The sequence below is a fragment of the Lithobates pipiens genome, unplaced genomic scaffold (genome assembly GCF_037356315.1).
Source record: "Lithobates pipiens isolate NorthernLeopardFrog02 unplaced genomic scaffold, aLitPip1_a1.2 Scaffold_3, whole genome shotgun sequence".
Classification (NCBI taxonomy): Eukaryota; Metazoa; Chordata; class Amphibia; order Anura; family Ranidae; genus Lithobates; species Lithobates pipiens.
This window is the reverse complement of record NW_027507790.1, coordinates 274444276-274460651: the sequence shown is the minus strand read 5'-3', so window position 1 is coordinate 274460651 and position 16376 is coordinate 274444276. Positions and strand designations below refer to the sequence as shown.

General features: G+C 46.2%; 1 protein-coding gene across 1 annotated transcript in view; it reads left to right on the top strand.

Moving 5' to 3' along the window:
* LOC143941274 (taste receptor type 1 member 3-like) overlaps window positions 1–15470 on the top strand; it is a 72151-nt gene extending 56681 nt beyond the window's left edge. The window contains exons 3-4 of the mRNA XM_077463310.1: window positions 14511–15293; window positions 15450–15470. Coding sequence (XP_077319436.1) covers window positions 14511–15293; window positions 15450–15470 — 804 coding nt within the window. The remainder of the gene's footprint in view (window positions 1–14510; window positions 15294–15449) is intronic.
* Window positions 15471–16376: the final 906 nt, after the last annotated feature.

Here is a 16376-nt window from a genome sequence, read left to right as displayed (position 1 = left end):
CTAATGGTCGGTATACCAAAATAAGGGGGCAAAAACACTTAGGTAGGGATAAGAGAACTTTATTGTTTCCAGTTTTATCTTTATTGAGCCAGTTGGGTGAATGCCCGAGACATCTCTGCCTGTGGGTTAGGGATGTATCGAGCGAAGCAGGCCGACTTTCACCTGCCCAATCTTTTAATGACGTGGTCCGGGACCCCGTGCCGGGATGCGGATGAAGCTGCTCCGATGAGGAAGGAATGGCCGGAGTACTCACCGGGATTGAGAAGCAAGTTGCGAAGGAGAATCCTTACGTGTCTAATGAACTGGCAGTTCATTAGCGGTTTGACCGGGAAGGGCAAAAGAGGACTAGAGTCCGGGAGCTCGGGTAGTAGAGAGAGCAACTGAGTAAGCACGGCGACCGGACACCAGGCGTTGTTGGTTTTGTAGAGGTGGACATCTACGCCGGCACCTACCTGCTGGGTTTTGGTTACCGAGAGGTGGAGGACGAAGTGGTCCTCGCTACGAAGCAGATGACGTCTGCGAAGGACTGGACTGTGTGAGTTGTTATAGGTGAACTCGTTGGGCCGAAGGAAACCATAGTAGGCCAGATAAATGGCCGCCTGTAAGACCAGACTGGGGAGAACACCAAAGGGGTAGCTGGTAAGCATGGTGGACATGTCCCTAAAGATGGTACTGGTGATGGGGAGACGTTTGATTTTAACTGGCGGTTGCTGCTTCTGGATGCCGCGCAGGACGGCTCGGAACGCATGGGATGAGAAGATGAACGGTTTGGTAGGATCCTGAAGTGAGAGAAAGTGCTGTATGCCAGCTAAGTATAACTGGATGGTGTTGAAGGACAAGGCCAGTTGACTATGACAATATGAGGTGAAGGCTAGTATATGCCTGGCATCTGTGGGGGTGCCTACTGTGGAGGCAAGCAGGAATTTGTTAAATGCTTCCCAGGCTACCTGGTAGGCTTTCAGAGTATTGTCTGAGAGTGACTGGTTGATGAGCTGAGTGGCTCCATGTAGATGCGGCTCTAGTCCAGGGTCAACTGAGCCCAAAGCGGGATAGGAGCTGACACTGTATCGGCTTCGGGCACCTGCCGAAAGAAGGAAAGGAAATTAAAGCGGGACAGTGCGTCAGCTGCCAGGTTGTACTTTCCTGGGACAAATGTACAGTAGACATTAAATTGATGCTGCAGAGACAGCTACACCAGCCTGCGAAGAAAGGACATAACGGTGAGAGATTTAGACCTGCCTTTGTTGACAATTTCGGCTGTGGCTTGGTTGTCAGTGGTAAAACCTACGGTTTGTCCTATCCAGGTATGATCCCCAGAGCTGAGCGGCTGCTACAATGGGGTAGAGATTGAAGAGGGATGAAGACTGGCTAAACCCGATTGAGATCGGGATCGAGATCGAGGGTATCTGAGAAGGCCAGGGTCCGGCAAACCAATGGTGGCAAAAATAGCGGCAAACCCTGTGGAAGCTGCGGCATCTGTCACTACCTGCGGCGAGAGAGGTGAGATGGACGGAATAAAAAGGGAGATACCATTCCAGGTGGACAGGAACTCGTCCCACATTGACAGGTCTGCTATGGCTGCGGTATCCAGGCTGAGGACTTGATCCGGGTCTTGTGCCTGAGAAAGGTAGACCAATGGACACGAGATAAAGGAGCGACCCTGTGGATTTGCATGGTGAAGTTAAGCATGCCCAATAGTGATTGTAGCTGCCTCTTTGTACATCCCCTAGTGCGGGTGAATTCACGGAGAACTGACCTGATGCGGGTCAGTTTGTCAAGGGGCAGGCTGGCCTGCATTGAGCTGGTGTCGAGATTGACTCCAAGGAAGGTGATGAAGTGCGCGGGCCCGTCAACCTTATGTTCGGCTATGGGGACATTGAGGTTCCCAAAGACAGTCCTTAGTTTGTCGAGGTCCCTTGGAGGTACACCCGGCTGCTCGATCATGCTGACAACAAGCTTTGTGCAAGAGGATACAGGCAAGAGACTGTGCAAATGTGTTGAACAGCCAGGGGCTGCTTTTAGAGCCAAATGTTAGTTTAGTGGGGAAATAATATCGGTCTCTCTATTTAATACCGTGCCAGCACCAGAGGGATGGGTGGATAGGCAACAGTTTAAAGGCATCAGAAATGTCGGCCTTGGACAGCCACGCACCTGTGCCTACTTTAAGGGTGGCCTGAATTGCCATGTCAACAGATGCGTATTTTAACGAGAATTTTTCGAGGGTATCAGGGAATTTAGGCTGGTAATGTGAGAAAAATGAGGCGCAGACAGGTCGTACACCAAACGGTTTTTATTCAAAAATTTGCCCTTGACAAGCCAATAGGGCTAACTCTCCACTTACTGAAGGGGGGCTGTGTGAAGGGACATATGACGAAGCCTCATTCCACCTCGGTTTGCAGCAGCTGGTCTATGGCCTGCTCATCGGAGGCTGCTGAGTGGAGATTTTTACATTCATAGGTTGTGTGGGGCAGAGCGATAAGGCCGGTATGAAAGCCTGTTGTGAAGCCACAGATGAGGAAGGTGGCTAGTGAGGGAGTGGGGTGCATGGTGAGGTAGAAGCCCAACCATAGGACATCTATGCAGCTTAGTCATGAGCCCTTATGAGTTTTAACCTTACACAAATTCCTGGGGTGCGCTCTGTGGCATAAGACACAGACGTGCAGTAGGCGGCACTGGCTAAAATTACATGAGCCATAATTGTAGTTACTGCAAATAGCCGCCTCCCCCTATGGTTCGAACTGAACGTCCAAACTTGTCTACTTGTGTCTTCAGAGCAGGGACTGACGAGCCTTGGGCTGTACCGGAGGTGGAGGGGAACTCTATGGGGCGACTAATCGCAGTGTTGGCGCCCCAGGAGGCGGTGTGGGTGGAGGACTGGCAGATGGCACACAGAGGCAAGCGTAGGTCGGCAAAATGCTCGGTGTCCATGAGACTCCAGTCTGTGGGTGACTGAAACTGTGCCAGCCTAGCGGCTGCTTTGGTGGGGAAGGAACGATGATAATCGTAGAAGGAGAAGCCTCCGTATTTGTACCCTAGGTCCACCACGGTGTGGAGGTATAAGTCCAGCTCTTCCCTTCTGGTGGGGGAAGCCGAGCAGATGACGTCCCTTAGCATCCCGAAGGCTAGGGCAAACTCTGGGATGGAAAGTTTGCGGTTCAGCCTAGGGTCTTTGGCCTTGAGAACCACGGAGACATCTCCCCAGGTGTAGGCCTTGTTCTCTGCGAGGTCGTGGACCGAAATAAGCAGGGAGGCAAGGTTGACATCCTTGCCATCCAGGATGTCCTTCCTTATGCCAGCCGGAACCAGATGTGCTGGGCAGACGACGGGACATGTCCCTGCGGTACCTGTCGGCAGTGGAGTCGGGACTGTGACTGGAACGGGGGTGGTTGTGGGCGGGTGAGCCTCTAGGAGCGCCACTCTGGCCTGGACATCTGTGACCATGTTGGCTAAGGACGACAGCATTGTATGTAGTTGTGATATAGCTGCCGAAATGGATTGGAGAGAGGCCTGAGGTGGGGTACTGGGCCCGGCCGTAGCTGGTGGGGAAGAGAGGAGCCTGAAAAGCTCTGCCTTCCTGGCCGTAGTGGGGAAGGGAATGCCCCTGCGCCTTAGCTCTGCCGACAGCCTGGGGATGGTCCAACCCCTGAGGGACTGTATGCTGTCGCTCACTGAAGGTGGGCGAGGAGACAAGGGGGTGGTAAGATCTTCGCTGCCGACTTGAGACATGGCTCCAGTTAGATTGTGCCCTAGGTGTGATGTCCTATCTCTTTGGGGTTGCAAGATGGACGACCGGGACCTATTAGAGGGTGACACAAGTCAAGACTGTTTCTCCATCTTACCAGGCAAAGCCGCCTGTTGCTGTGCGCTAAGGCGGGAGCGAACGTGTATATATATATATATATATATATATATATATATATATATATATATATGTCGTCACGTGCCTTCATATATATATATATATATATATATACGTATACCTGCATGGTTTCTGTCGCGTTTTGCCTGCGCCTACCCCCTCTTTTTTTTTTTTACCTGGGAAAGATAACGTCCAACCTGGTGCAGGGTGGACCTACTGAACTTGACTGACCTGGAGAGAGAAACGACAGATGACAACTGATGAGAAGCCTGACCATTAAACTGATAGGTGACATGAATAGCTGGCTGATATGATCGAGGTGCACCGGTGAGTAGACAGTTTTCTGAAGTAGTTCATTTTATTTATTTTTTATTTTTTCCTTTTATTTTTTATTTATTTTTTATTCTCCTGTCTCAATCCGAAGTATCATTGCGCAAAGGACGAAGTGTGGAATGATCCATGTCAAGTGTGGGAGTTCGAATAAGTGCTACAATTGTGAACGTCAGATAAGTCAGAATGAAATGTGGCCGAACCATCTGGGGCACGTCGAAATGAATCGATGCATCACGGATGCTACTGGATTTGAATCGGAGCGCGGTAGGTGACAGAGAAATGAAGCAAGAATGTCATGACAGAGGCACGAAATGGTCATGTCGCCAGAGCGACTGACAACAAACCGGACTCTGGAGCATGTACTGAAATGTGGGAAATAAACCTGGGGCGGACTGGAATGAATCGGTGCATGTTTAGATGCGACTGGATTCGAACCGTAGCGTGGAGCGTGTTGGTGAAATGAAGCGAACAACATATGTCATGACAGAGACCTAGATCGACCGGCCACGAGCTGTGACTGGGAAACGAACTGGTCTCTGGAGCATGCACTGAAATGAGGCTGAAAAAATACCTGGGGAAACGACCAAACGAATCGATGCACAGAGATGCGATCGGATTTGAACGGAGCACGTGATAATGAAATGATTCCCATGATAGAGACACGAATCGGAGAGGTCGCAAAACCTGCGCCTAACAACGAGCGGGCTCTAGCGCATGTAATGAAATGAGGGCAACGCAACTGGGACACGCCGATCGAACCTGTGCATTGTGAATGCGACTAGATTCAAGCCAGGACGTAATAGGTGACAGTGAAATGATTCCCATGACAGAGACCCGGATCGATAAGCCGAGGGCTACGTCTAACAACGGGCGGGCTCTGGAGCATGTACCGAAATTAAGTCCGAGCAACTGGGGCACACCGGGACGAATTGGCGCATTGCGGATGCGACTGGATTCGAATCGGAGCACAGTATGTGACAGAAATGAGTGAAATGATAAAATGAAATGATCTAAGTGAGCCAGCCATGGCAGAGGCACGAATCGTTGTGCCGTGTGTTTGCGACTGGCAATGATTTGTCTGTGGAACACGGTGTCGAGGCAGACAATACAACAAGCTACGGAAATAGTGCGACATTTTCAGTTTACGCAATTCTACCGCAACGAGGCCCATGCAACGAAGCCACGGCAATGGTGCGTTCGAGTGACTAATGACCCGGTTTCATAACGAATGACTCGAGGGTTTAGTATCGAACTTCGCGTATTTAAGATACTCAAAATAGAAATGTTTTAGAAAAGGAAGGTCAATCGAGACCCTTACCTGCGGCAGTCGAGCCAGAGACGTTGTATAAAAAACACAAACGGGAACGATAACCACGAGACTTCTTGTAGAAAGAAGTTATACCAATGGCAACGAAACTCAAGCAGTCGGCCTAGTGACATAGTATTGCGCACAGGAAGCCGACAAAGACCACAGGAGAGTGGGCTGGTTAAATACCCCCCGGGCTCCTGCCATATATCTTATATATATATATATATATATATATATATATATATATATATATTCTTTATATGTTTTCTTGTCAATAATGTTCCATCAACTCATGTCACTTATGGAAGGAATGTACTACCAATAGGGATGAGCTGAACTGGTTCGGTTCGCATCAGAACTTTCGAACGGACCACATATTCATGCGAACTTTAGAACCCCATTGAAGTCTATGAGACATGACCGTTTGAAATAAAAAGTGCTAATTTTAATGGCTAATATCCAAGATATTGTCACAAAAAGGGTTTGGGGACCCAGCTCCTGCCTCAGTGGACATGGGTCAATGCCAATTTTTTTTTGAAAAACTGCTGTTTTTTCGGGAGCACTGATCTTAATGACGATTAAAGTAAAAAAAAAGTGAAATATTCCTTTAAATATCATGCCTGGGGGTGTCTATAGTATGCCTGTGAAGTGGCACGTGTTTCCCGTGTTTAGAACAGTCCCTGCACAAAATGACATTTAACGGAAAAAAAGTAATTTAAAACTGCTTGCGTTTTTAATGTAATATTTGGTTCTGGCAATACGGATGAAAATCATTGAGAAAATGGCATGGGTAGCCCCCCCCCTGCCCATTACCAGCCCCTTTGGGTCTTGTATGGATATTAAGGGTAACCCCATACCCAAAATAAAAAAAGGAAAGGCGTGGGGCCCCCAAGCCCTATATACTCAGAACAGCAGTATACAGGCGGTGCACACAAGACAGGAACCATGTAGGTTTGTTGTGTTAAGTAGAATCTGTTTGTAATTTTGAACTGGTACATTTTTAAAGTGTAGCTCCAGTCAAAAAAATCTATTTTTAAGCTTTTTGGAAAACATAGGGAAGGGTTATCACCCCTGTATAATTTTTTTTTCCGTCCGTCTTTTTTCATCTCACTTGCTGTTGTCTCCTTCCATTTTCAAGTAGGAGACGTTTGTAAATTGGATGTTTGAATATAGGGGCCTTCCCTATATGCTCTGCAGAAATGGGGGCCTAAGGTTTTGGTGTTGCCACAACACTGTAAGCCCTCAAAGTGACTCTTGGTGGGCGCTGAAGCACCCTGCTGTGAACAATTATATCAAGTATTGTAATTACATTCCATTGTTGAACAGTGGTAGAAAAATTGGGCCTTTGGTGGTTACGGTGGTGGTGCTGGTGCCACAACACTATAAGTCCTCAAAGTTACTCTTGGTGGGTGCAGGAATGGGCCCTGATGTGAAATATTATATCAAGAATTGTAATTACATGCCCCTGTAAAACAGGGGCTGAAAAATTGGGCCTTAGGCACTGCTTGCTGGTGCCACAACACTGCAACCTCTCCCAGATATTCTAGTTAAGTGCAGGAATGAGCCCTGCTTCAAAGCATTGCATCAGAAATTTTAATTACATGCCCGTTAAACAGGAGCTGAAAAATTGGGCCTTAGGCACTGGTGCTGGTGCCATGACACTGCAACCTCTCCCATATACTCTAGTTGGAGTGCAGAAATGAGTCCTGCTGCAAAGTATTGCATCAAAAATTGTATTACATGCCCCTGTTAAACAGGGGCAGAAAAATTGGGCCTTAGGCACTGGTGCTGGTGCCACGACACTGCAACCCCTCCCATGGTGGCATCACCCAGAACCAAACATGTTCTTCCAAGATATCAGCAGGATCATTGAGGAGAAAGAGGATAGTTAGTCAACATAACAGGACAGTCACTCAGCATCAGCATAGGCAGTCTTGAAGGGATGTGATATTTCAATAAAAATTATTCGGTTACATCAGCTTCAGGTGCTTGGTAGCTGGTGGTGATCCAAGACTGATTCATCTTTATGAAGGTCAGTCGATCAACCGAGCCGGTGGACAGGTGCACCCTGTGATCGGTTACAAAGCCACCAGCAGCACTGAAGGTGCATTCTGAAAGAACACTGGATGCAGGACAGGCCAGTAGCTCAATTGCATACTGTGCAAGCTCTGGCCAGTGATCCATCCTCAAGACCCAGTAAGCCAGAGGATTTTCGGTGGGAAAGGTGTCCAAGTCTGACCTTGTCCATAGGTATTCCTGCACCATGTAAATCAGACGCTGGCGATGGTTGCTGGAACCGATCATACCTTGGGGTAGCGGACTAAAAAATTGTCTGAACGCACAGCTCCTTCTGTGACTGACCGAAGCCTCAGCAAAACATTGTCCAGGACCAGGAGTTTGTAACCTCCCAGTCTCTGGGAACGTGTTGCACAGACCTTTCTGCAAGGCCTCCCGAAGATGTCTCATCTGCTGCTCCCTCTGTGATGGCAAGATAAGGTCCGCAACCTTACCCTTGTACCGTGGATCAATGAGAGTGGCCAGCTGGTAATGGTCCCTCTCCTTGATCTGAAGAATACCTGGATCTTTCCGCAGGCTTTGCACGATCATTGAGGCCAGTGGCGGAACTACCGCCATAGCAACACATGCGGGCGCTATGGGGCCCGCAGTCAAGTGGGGCCCGGTGAGGATAGGCTCCGTGGCTCCGCGGGAGATAGCGGGTGAGAGCGGGCTGTCCGCGGGTGGTCCGCGGGCGGCCCGTGGCTCCGCGGGTGGCCCGCGGCTCCGCGGGTGGTCCGCGGGTAGTCCGCGGGTGGTCCGCGGGCGGCCGCGGGTGGTCCGCGGCTCCGCGGGTGGTCCGCGGGCGGCCCGCGGGTAGTCAGCGGCTCCGCGGGTGGTCCGCGAGCGGCTCCGCGGGTGATAGTGGGACTGGGAGGCAGATGAGAGTGGGCATGAGTGGGCTGGCCAATCAGGGAGCTGACGGGCGGGGGAGCATAGAGATGACATCATCTCTCGCTGCCCTCTCATCCCTGTAGTGCAGTTCCCCCTCACTGTGCAGGCAGCCAGGAAGCAGAGAGATGACATTATCTCTCTGCTGCCTGACTGATAATCTGCTGCCTAACTCTGTGACACAGCAGGAAAGTGGCAGAGCAAGTGACAATCCATAATGTGTGGCAGGCGACGTGGCAAGTGACAACCCGGGACGTGGCAAGTGACAATCCGTAACGTGTGGCAGGTGACATGGCAAGTGACAATCCATAATGTGTGGCAGGTGACGTGGCAAGTGACAACCCGGGACGTGGCAAGTGACAATCCGTAATGTGTGGCAGGTGACATGGCAAGTGACAACCTGGATGTGGCAAGTGACAATCCGTAACATGTGGCAGGTGATGTGGCAAGTGAAAATCCATGACATGGCAAATGACAATCCATAATGTGTGGCAGGCAACGTGGCAAGTGACAACCAGGGACGTGGCAAGTGACAATCCGTAACGTGTGGCAGGTGACGTGGCAAGTGAAAATCCGTGACATGACAAGTGACAATCCGTAATGTGTGGCAGGTGGTGTGGCAAGTGACAACCCGGGACGTGCAAGTGACAATCCATAAGAGGCGATTCAGTTCGCATTGTGCGCTATATAAGTATTTCATTCATTCATTCATTCATAATGTGTGGCAAGTGACAATCTAGGATGTGGTAAGTGACAATCTGTAATGTGTGGCAATCTAGGACGTGGCAAGTGACAATCCGTAATGTGTGGCAGGTGACGTGGCAAGTGACAACCTGGATGTGGCAAGTGACAATCCGTAACATGTGGCAGGTGACGTGGCAAGTGAAAATCCGTGACAAGACAAGTGACAATCCGTAATGTGTGGCAGGTGACATGGCAAGTGACAATCCGTAATGTGTGGCAGGTGACGTGGCAAGTGACAACCCGAGACGTGGCAAGTGACAATCTAGGACATGGCAAGTGACAATCCGTAATGTGTGGCAGGTAACGTGGCAAGTGACAATCCGGGACGTGGCAAGTGGACAATCCGCAACATGTGGCAGGTGACATTCTGCAAAGTGTGACAAGTGACAATCTGCATCTGGTGGCAGGCGACGTGGCAAGTGGACAATCCGCAATGTGTAGCAGGTGATGTGACAAGTGACAATCCTTAATGTGTGGCAAGTGACAATCCAGGACGTGGCAAGTGACAATCCATAATGTGTGGCAAGTGACGTGGCAAGTGACAATCCAGGACGTGGCAAGTGACAATCCATAATGTGTGGCAAGTGACGTGGCAAGTGACAATCCAGGACGTGGCAAGTGACAATCCATAATGTGTGGCAAGTGACAATCCAGGATGTGGCAAGTGACAATCCATAATGTGTGGCAGGTGACTTGGCAAGTGACAATCTGGGATGTGGCAAGTGGACAATCCGCAACATGTGGTAGGTGACATTCTGCAACGTTTGACAAGTTACAATCTGCATCTGGTGGCAGGCGATGATGGCAAGTGACACGCTCAGGGATCCCACTGATTTTGCATTATGGTGAGTTGAACTATTTCATTTTATATAACAGAACAGAAATTGGTTAGAAGGCCTGGAGGTCTGCAATGTGTTCCCTTCAGGGGCTGCATACAGTATACTGCATACTTTGTTGTTCAAAATTTATATAAGCTGTTGCCTGGGTACTGTGCCACATGGGTGTGGTAGTCTGTTGTTTAATAGCATTAGTTCATTTTTTTTTGGTGGGGGGGGGGCCCATACAACATTTTGCTATGGGGCCCTGTGATCTCTAGTTACGCCCCTGATTGAGGCCATGCAGTGTAGGTTAGCTGAGGCATTCGGTCCGGAGTCCTTAGGGTCACTAATGACAACATGATCCGCAGCCACCTCCTCCCAGCCACGTACAAGTCCACGGGTTTCTTGGGACTGTAAATCATCCCTAAAAGACTGCTGCTGCTGATGCGGAGCGCCAGGCTCCACCTCCATGCTGACACAAGCCGCCTCCTCCTCCTCCTCCTGTGTGATGGGTGGGACAGCAGGAACACTGTCTGGATAAAGGGGGCCTTGAGAGGCAAGGAAGTCCTCCTCTTCCTGCCTCTTTTCTGCCTCAAGTGCCTTGTCCATTATTCCATGCAACGTATGCTCCAACAGGTGGACAAGAGGTAAACTGGACTTGAAAGCATTGATCTTATAATATGAGACGCAATTGAATACTTCTAATACATCATGTACTGCTATCAGGGATTGAGCCGGATTTGAAAGCGATAATATGACATCATCTGCAAACAATGTGATAGTATGCTTTTCTTTGCCCATACTGATTCCCTCAATCTGAGGATGGGATCTAATCCTTTCTGCCAGAGGCTCTATCATGAGGGCGAAGATCAGGGGTGACAAAGGGCATCCCTGTCTTGTCCCATTTGTGATGGAAAACTGTTCAGAGAACAAGCTCTCAGCATACACATGTGCCGAGGGCTATAAATAAAGAGCTGTTATGGCAGACAGAATTTGACTGATGAAACCGAATTTTGATAGGACTTTGGAGAGATAACCCCAATGTATTCTATCAAATGCTTTCTCAGCAACCAGTGACAGGAGAACCGAGGGTCATCCGTCACCGGATGCCAAGTGTATTAAGTTCAGTATCCTCCTTGTTGCATCCGTAGCCTACCTCCCTAATACAAACCCATGCTATTCTATTTGCCAGAAGTTTGGCGTACACTTTGAGATCCACATCCAAAAGTGAAATTGGTCTGAAGTTATGTACTTTATCCGGCTCCTTCCCTGGTTTGGGCAGTGTAATCACTGTTGCTTGCAACATTTCTGAAGGGAATGAGGCATAGTAGGTAGCAGCCTGGAACACTCTGCATTATTTGGGATAGGATGTTTGTGAATTTTTGATAATACTCTGAGGAGTACCCAACAGGGCCAGGCAAACTAGCTATAGTCTTTTGTATTTCTGATATTGTGAATGGGGCATTTAACATGTCCCGATCTACTGGTTGTATAGAAGGTAGCAATATGTCATTGAGAAATTGCTCTATCATTTCTAGTATCAGTTGGGATATTGTTTTTTAATTTTTCAAGTTATATAAGCTTGCGTAGTAACTACTGAAAGCCGCCGCTATTTCCTTGGGGTTAGTTATTTTCAAACCATATTTTGGATGATATAAATATGGGATCCATTGTTTATGTATTTGATCTTTAGCCTGATTTGCCAGGAATTTCCCTGCCTTGTTACCATGTGTATAGAAATTGGACTTTAATTTATAAATGTTGCAGAAGTGTTGGGCCATTAGTAAGACACGAAGATTGTTTTGTGCTTCAGCTAATTTGTTGCTTGTGGTTGAGGGTGACTTTTTGTTCAGTGATTTTAAACTAGGGATATCTTTTAGAATATCGTCTATGTGTTGTCTCCTCCTCCTCTTCAACACCACTGTACTTTGTTTTATGAGAAGACCGCTCATAAATGCCTTATGGGCATTCCACAATGTAAATGGATTTACACCTTTGGAGTCATTATTTTTTAAGTATTCTTGTAATGAGTTTACAATGTCCTTTGCTATAACCGGATCAGAGAATAGTTGTGTATCATTTTTCCACCTATTTGCTTGAGTCGAAAAACTGTGGCTCCCCACAATTATGAACACTGGAGCGTGGTCTGTCCATGTAATGTTACCTATCTCCGATTTTGAGTTTTTTTGTAGCAGAAATTTGTCCAGTAAGAACATGTCTATCCTTGAATAAGGTGGACGCGGGAAAAGAACGAGAAGTTTTTTCCATGGAATGTTGACATCTCCATATATCATATAGACAGGCCGATTGAGTGAAATTGGCAAGGACTGGTCTACGGGCATTTTTGGTCAAAGCACTGGATATGTCCATTTGTAAGTTAGACATGGCATTCAATTCGCCACAGAGGATTGTGTGCCCCGAGCTTCACTTTTTCACCTTTTTCCAAAGCTTGTTAAGAAAGCGTATCTGTTTGGTGTTTGGGGCATACACGTTGACTATCGTGTACACCACATTATTAATTTCACAGGTCAGTATGATGAATCTGCCATCTTTGTCACAATAGTTTGATATATGTTTAAATGTTACTGTATTCTTGATTAGGATGACGACCCCTCAATTTTTAATTGGCCCGTTAGCAAAGTACGTGTGGGGAAATAGGCTATGGGTTAAGTTTGGGTGATTGCTATCCTTGAAATGGGTCTCTTGAATGCAAAAGACATTGCAGGATTGAGTGCATGCCTCTTTCCATAACATATGTCGTTTTTATGGGCTGTTCAAGCCATTGACATCTAAGGAGGTTATCTTGAATGTCATGGTGGAGACTCCGTGGCCCTTTTATTTAGCTGTATTTGGACAGAAGCCTTATGATTAAATTAGATTTGCCTTACCCTGTCGGTTTGATACTGATAGAGACTAACTTCAAAAGTAATTGCAGATTCTTACTTCTGTGACGGTGTTCATGAGAATGCTGTTGCTCGGAGGTGCTATGCGGATATTGATATAAACAAACTTCAAACTTATCAGAACTGCAATGAGAGAAAAGGGTTAACAGTTTGAAGAACAAGTAACTAAATAAGAAAGTAGAAGAGATTGCGCCTAGGTAAGCGCTCTTTTAAAAAAAAAATTGCAATTTCTTTGAAATATGAGCAGATGGATAACCTTCTAATTCTGGGGTACGTAATAACTGTATGGATGCTGGGTGGATCGTCCAGAACAGGTAGTCATGACCATAGTTAATGGGCATTAACTGCAGTAATGCTATCAGGTATTGGGTGATGGGGAATGCTCCCGCTGTGCGTTGGATACCTCTGGTTCTTGGATAAGTGGCCTCCATTTTTCCAGTAGCCTTAAGCCCTCCTCTATTGTATTTATGCAGAATTCTTCATCTCCTTTGGTAATTGTAAGGGTGGCTGGGAAATTCCAAGCTGTGGTTTCTGAGCGGTTTCGTTATTGTCATTAGGTTGCATCTCCTCTGCATAGTGTGCGTAGAGAGATCAGTGAAGAATGACAGCCCTTGCATGCAGTCTGGGAGGCAGTCGGCATGTCTTGTAGCATTTGTTAATTTTTCTTTAACCCTGTAATATTGTATCCCTAGGCAGTTTAGCAGAGATATGTTGCCGTTTTTGGAAGTCTGTGTATCCGGTCTATGACCAGCTCCTCCAAAGGCAAATCAGGAAGGGTCTCTTTCATTATATTGGTTAAGTACGCCATTAATTCACCATGCATCTAAGCCTTTAAAATTAGCACTTTGATTTTTCATGTGCGTGTCCCATAGGCTTTAAAGTGGTTGTAAACCCTTACAAACCAGATTAGGGCTTACCTGTAGGGCCAAGAAATATCTCATAAACCTATACGGTTTAGGAGATATTTGCCCGAAGACAGGAACCTCTGTCTACGGCGTATGCACAGGCGCACTGAGCGTGGCATAGTCATGATGAAGATGCCGCGCGATGCTGCGCGATGCCGCGCGTGTCAGCTCCCGTGCGCATGCGTGGGAGTGACGTTATCACGGCTTCGCCGAATGACAGCGGCGGAGCTGCGAGACCCCACCGAGAAGATGGATGCACCGGACTACAGGGGAAAGCGGTGACTTCGCTGGCTCCTGTGTCAGGTAAGTGACACATAATGGACTACTATGCGATGCATAGTAGTCCATTATGCTTTGCCTTTGCAGGGAATGAAAGAGGAAGTAAACTCATCAGGGTTTACTTCCTCTTTAACTGTGTTCGCGTGATTTGTACACATTTTTTGCCTGTTCACATGTTCTGGTGCAAACCGAATGAGGGGAGGAGGAGGTGTTCGGCCCATCCCTATATATATAAAGAAAGAAAAATCATAATTAATAATCTCTATGATTTAAATTCTGACAAGTACTACTTTTTTTAATTAGAACAGTATATGATGAAGAGACCTTGGTCCATCATTTATAAATTGCATTTCTCATTTTTTCATTGTCTGAATAATAACATCCCATTTAAATATTTCCCAACATGTCAACCAGGTCAGTTATCGAGTCACTGACACTCGTCTGAGTGATGGAAAACTGTATCCAACTTTATTCCACATGACACCAGACAATCGGATGCGTTATGCAGCTATTATAAAATTGTTGACGTATTTTGGGTGGAACTGGGTTGGATTAATACTATCAGATGATGGCAGCAGTGATGAGGAGTCCCAAGAACTGAGTAAAATATTGAGCCAACATGGAATCTGCATAGATTATATCATTAAACTGACACTAGATATTGTACGTGATACTGAAGGATTGATAATTATTAGTAAATCAAAAGCTAAAGTTGTCATAGCGTGTGAAACTTTCACATCACACTTTTATTTCTTTTCTCAGCTCATTCCCTCTACTTTAGAAAATATTACATTTATTTTCCCGCCTTCATGGAGTAAGATAAGTAGTAACAAATTTGAGGACTTAACAGCCATCAACTGCAGCTTCATATTTCTGTGGGCACAAAAAATATACGTACAAGACGAAAATCCTGAATATGGTGTCACCTTCCCCCGTTGCCTTACTGACCCAATACTGGAAGATATTTGGATTTCCTTGTTTTCATGCCTTTCCCCTCACCCACGGAAAAATGACCTTTTTAATTTATTTTATAACATTTCTGCAAAACCTTGTAGAGGTGTAAAATATTGGAAGCCATTTGATGGTTACACATCTCTGCCTTTCTATGCATACAGGGCTGTAAATGTTCTGGCCAATGCTCTACACTGGATGTACATGAAGAAAAATCTATCTGAACAAAATGGATTCCAGCACAGAGTAAGTTGGATAATAAGTGTTTATATTACTATGATCCTATCCTATATTATATAATAATTACAGTATGTGAATGCACAGCTATCTCCACCCTCCATCAAATTTCCTGGGCAATCAGGAAAACATCAATCCCCCAAAATCTTTGATTTCTCTATACAGGTTTTAAATATAGATACATAAATGGTTGTTTCTTTTTTTTTAATGGGGGAAGGATTGATGGTATTTTACAAATTTCTTTGTTTAGACCATCTTAAGAGACATATTCAAATAGTTCATATTCCTATTTCACATATTTTATCTGTGTTGTATATATTTATATGCAGTTATATTCTGTAAATTTATATCATTTATACAGTATCTCACAAAAATGAGTACCCCTTTTACATTTTGTAAATATTTTATTATATCTTTTCATGTGACAAAACTGAAGAAATTACACTTTTCTACAATGTAAAGTAGAGAGTGTACAGCTTGTATAACAGTGTAAATTTGCTGTCCCCTCAAAATAACTCAACACACATCCATTGATGTCTAAACCACTGGCAACAAAAGTGACTACACCCCTAAGTGAAAATGTCCAAATTGGGCCTAAACTATCAATATTTTGTGTGGCCACCATTATTTTCTAGCACTGCCTTAACCTTCTTGGGCATGGAGATCACCAGAGCTTTACAGGTTGCCATTGGAGTCCTCTTCCACTCCTCCATGATGACATCATGAAGATGGTGGATGTTAGAGACCCTGCACTCCTCCAGCTTTCATTTGAGTATGTCCCACAGATGCTCAATAGGGTTTAGTTCTGGAGACCTGTTTGGCCAGTCCATCACCTTTACCCTCAGCTTCTTTAGTAAGGCAGTGGTAGCCTTGGAGGTGGGTTTAAGGATATTATCTTGGAATTCTACCTTGCAGCCCAGTCTCTGATGCTCTGTTTCTGTATGTCACAGTACATATATGTGTGCCCACTGCACTAATAAAAAACATCTGTTTGTGCTGCCACTAAATAGTCAATAAACATGCAAATGAGATGAAACAAATGTTATTGTAAAAAAGAGAGAAAAATAGTTCCACAGTAGCACACTAAATTAA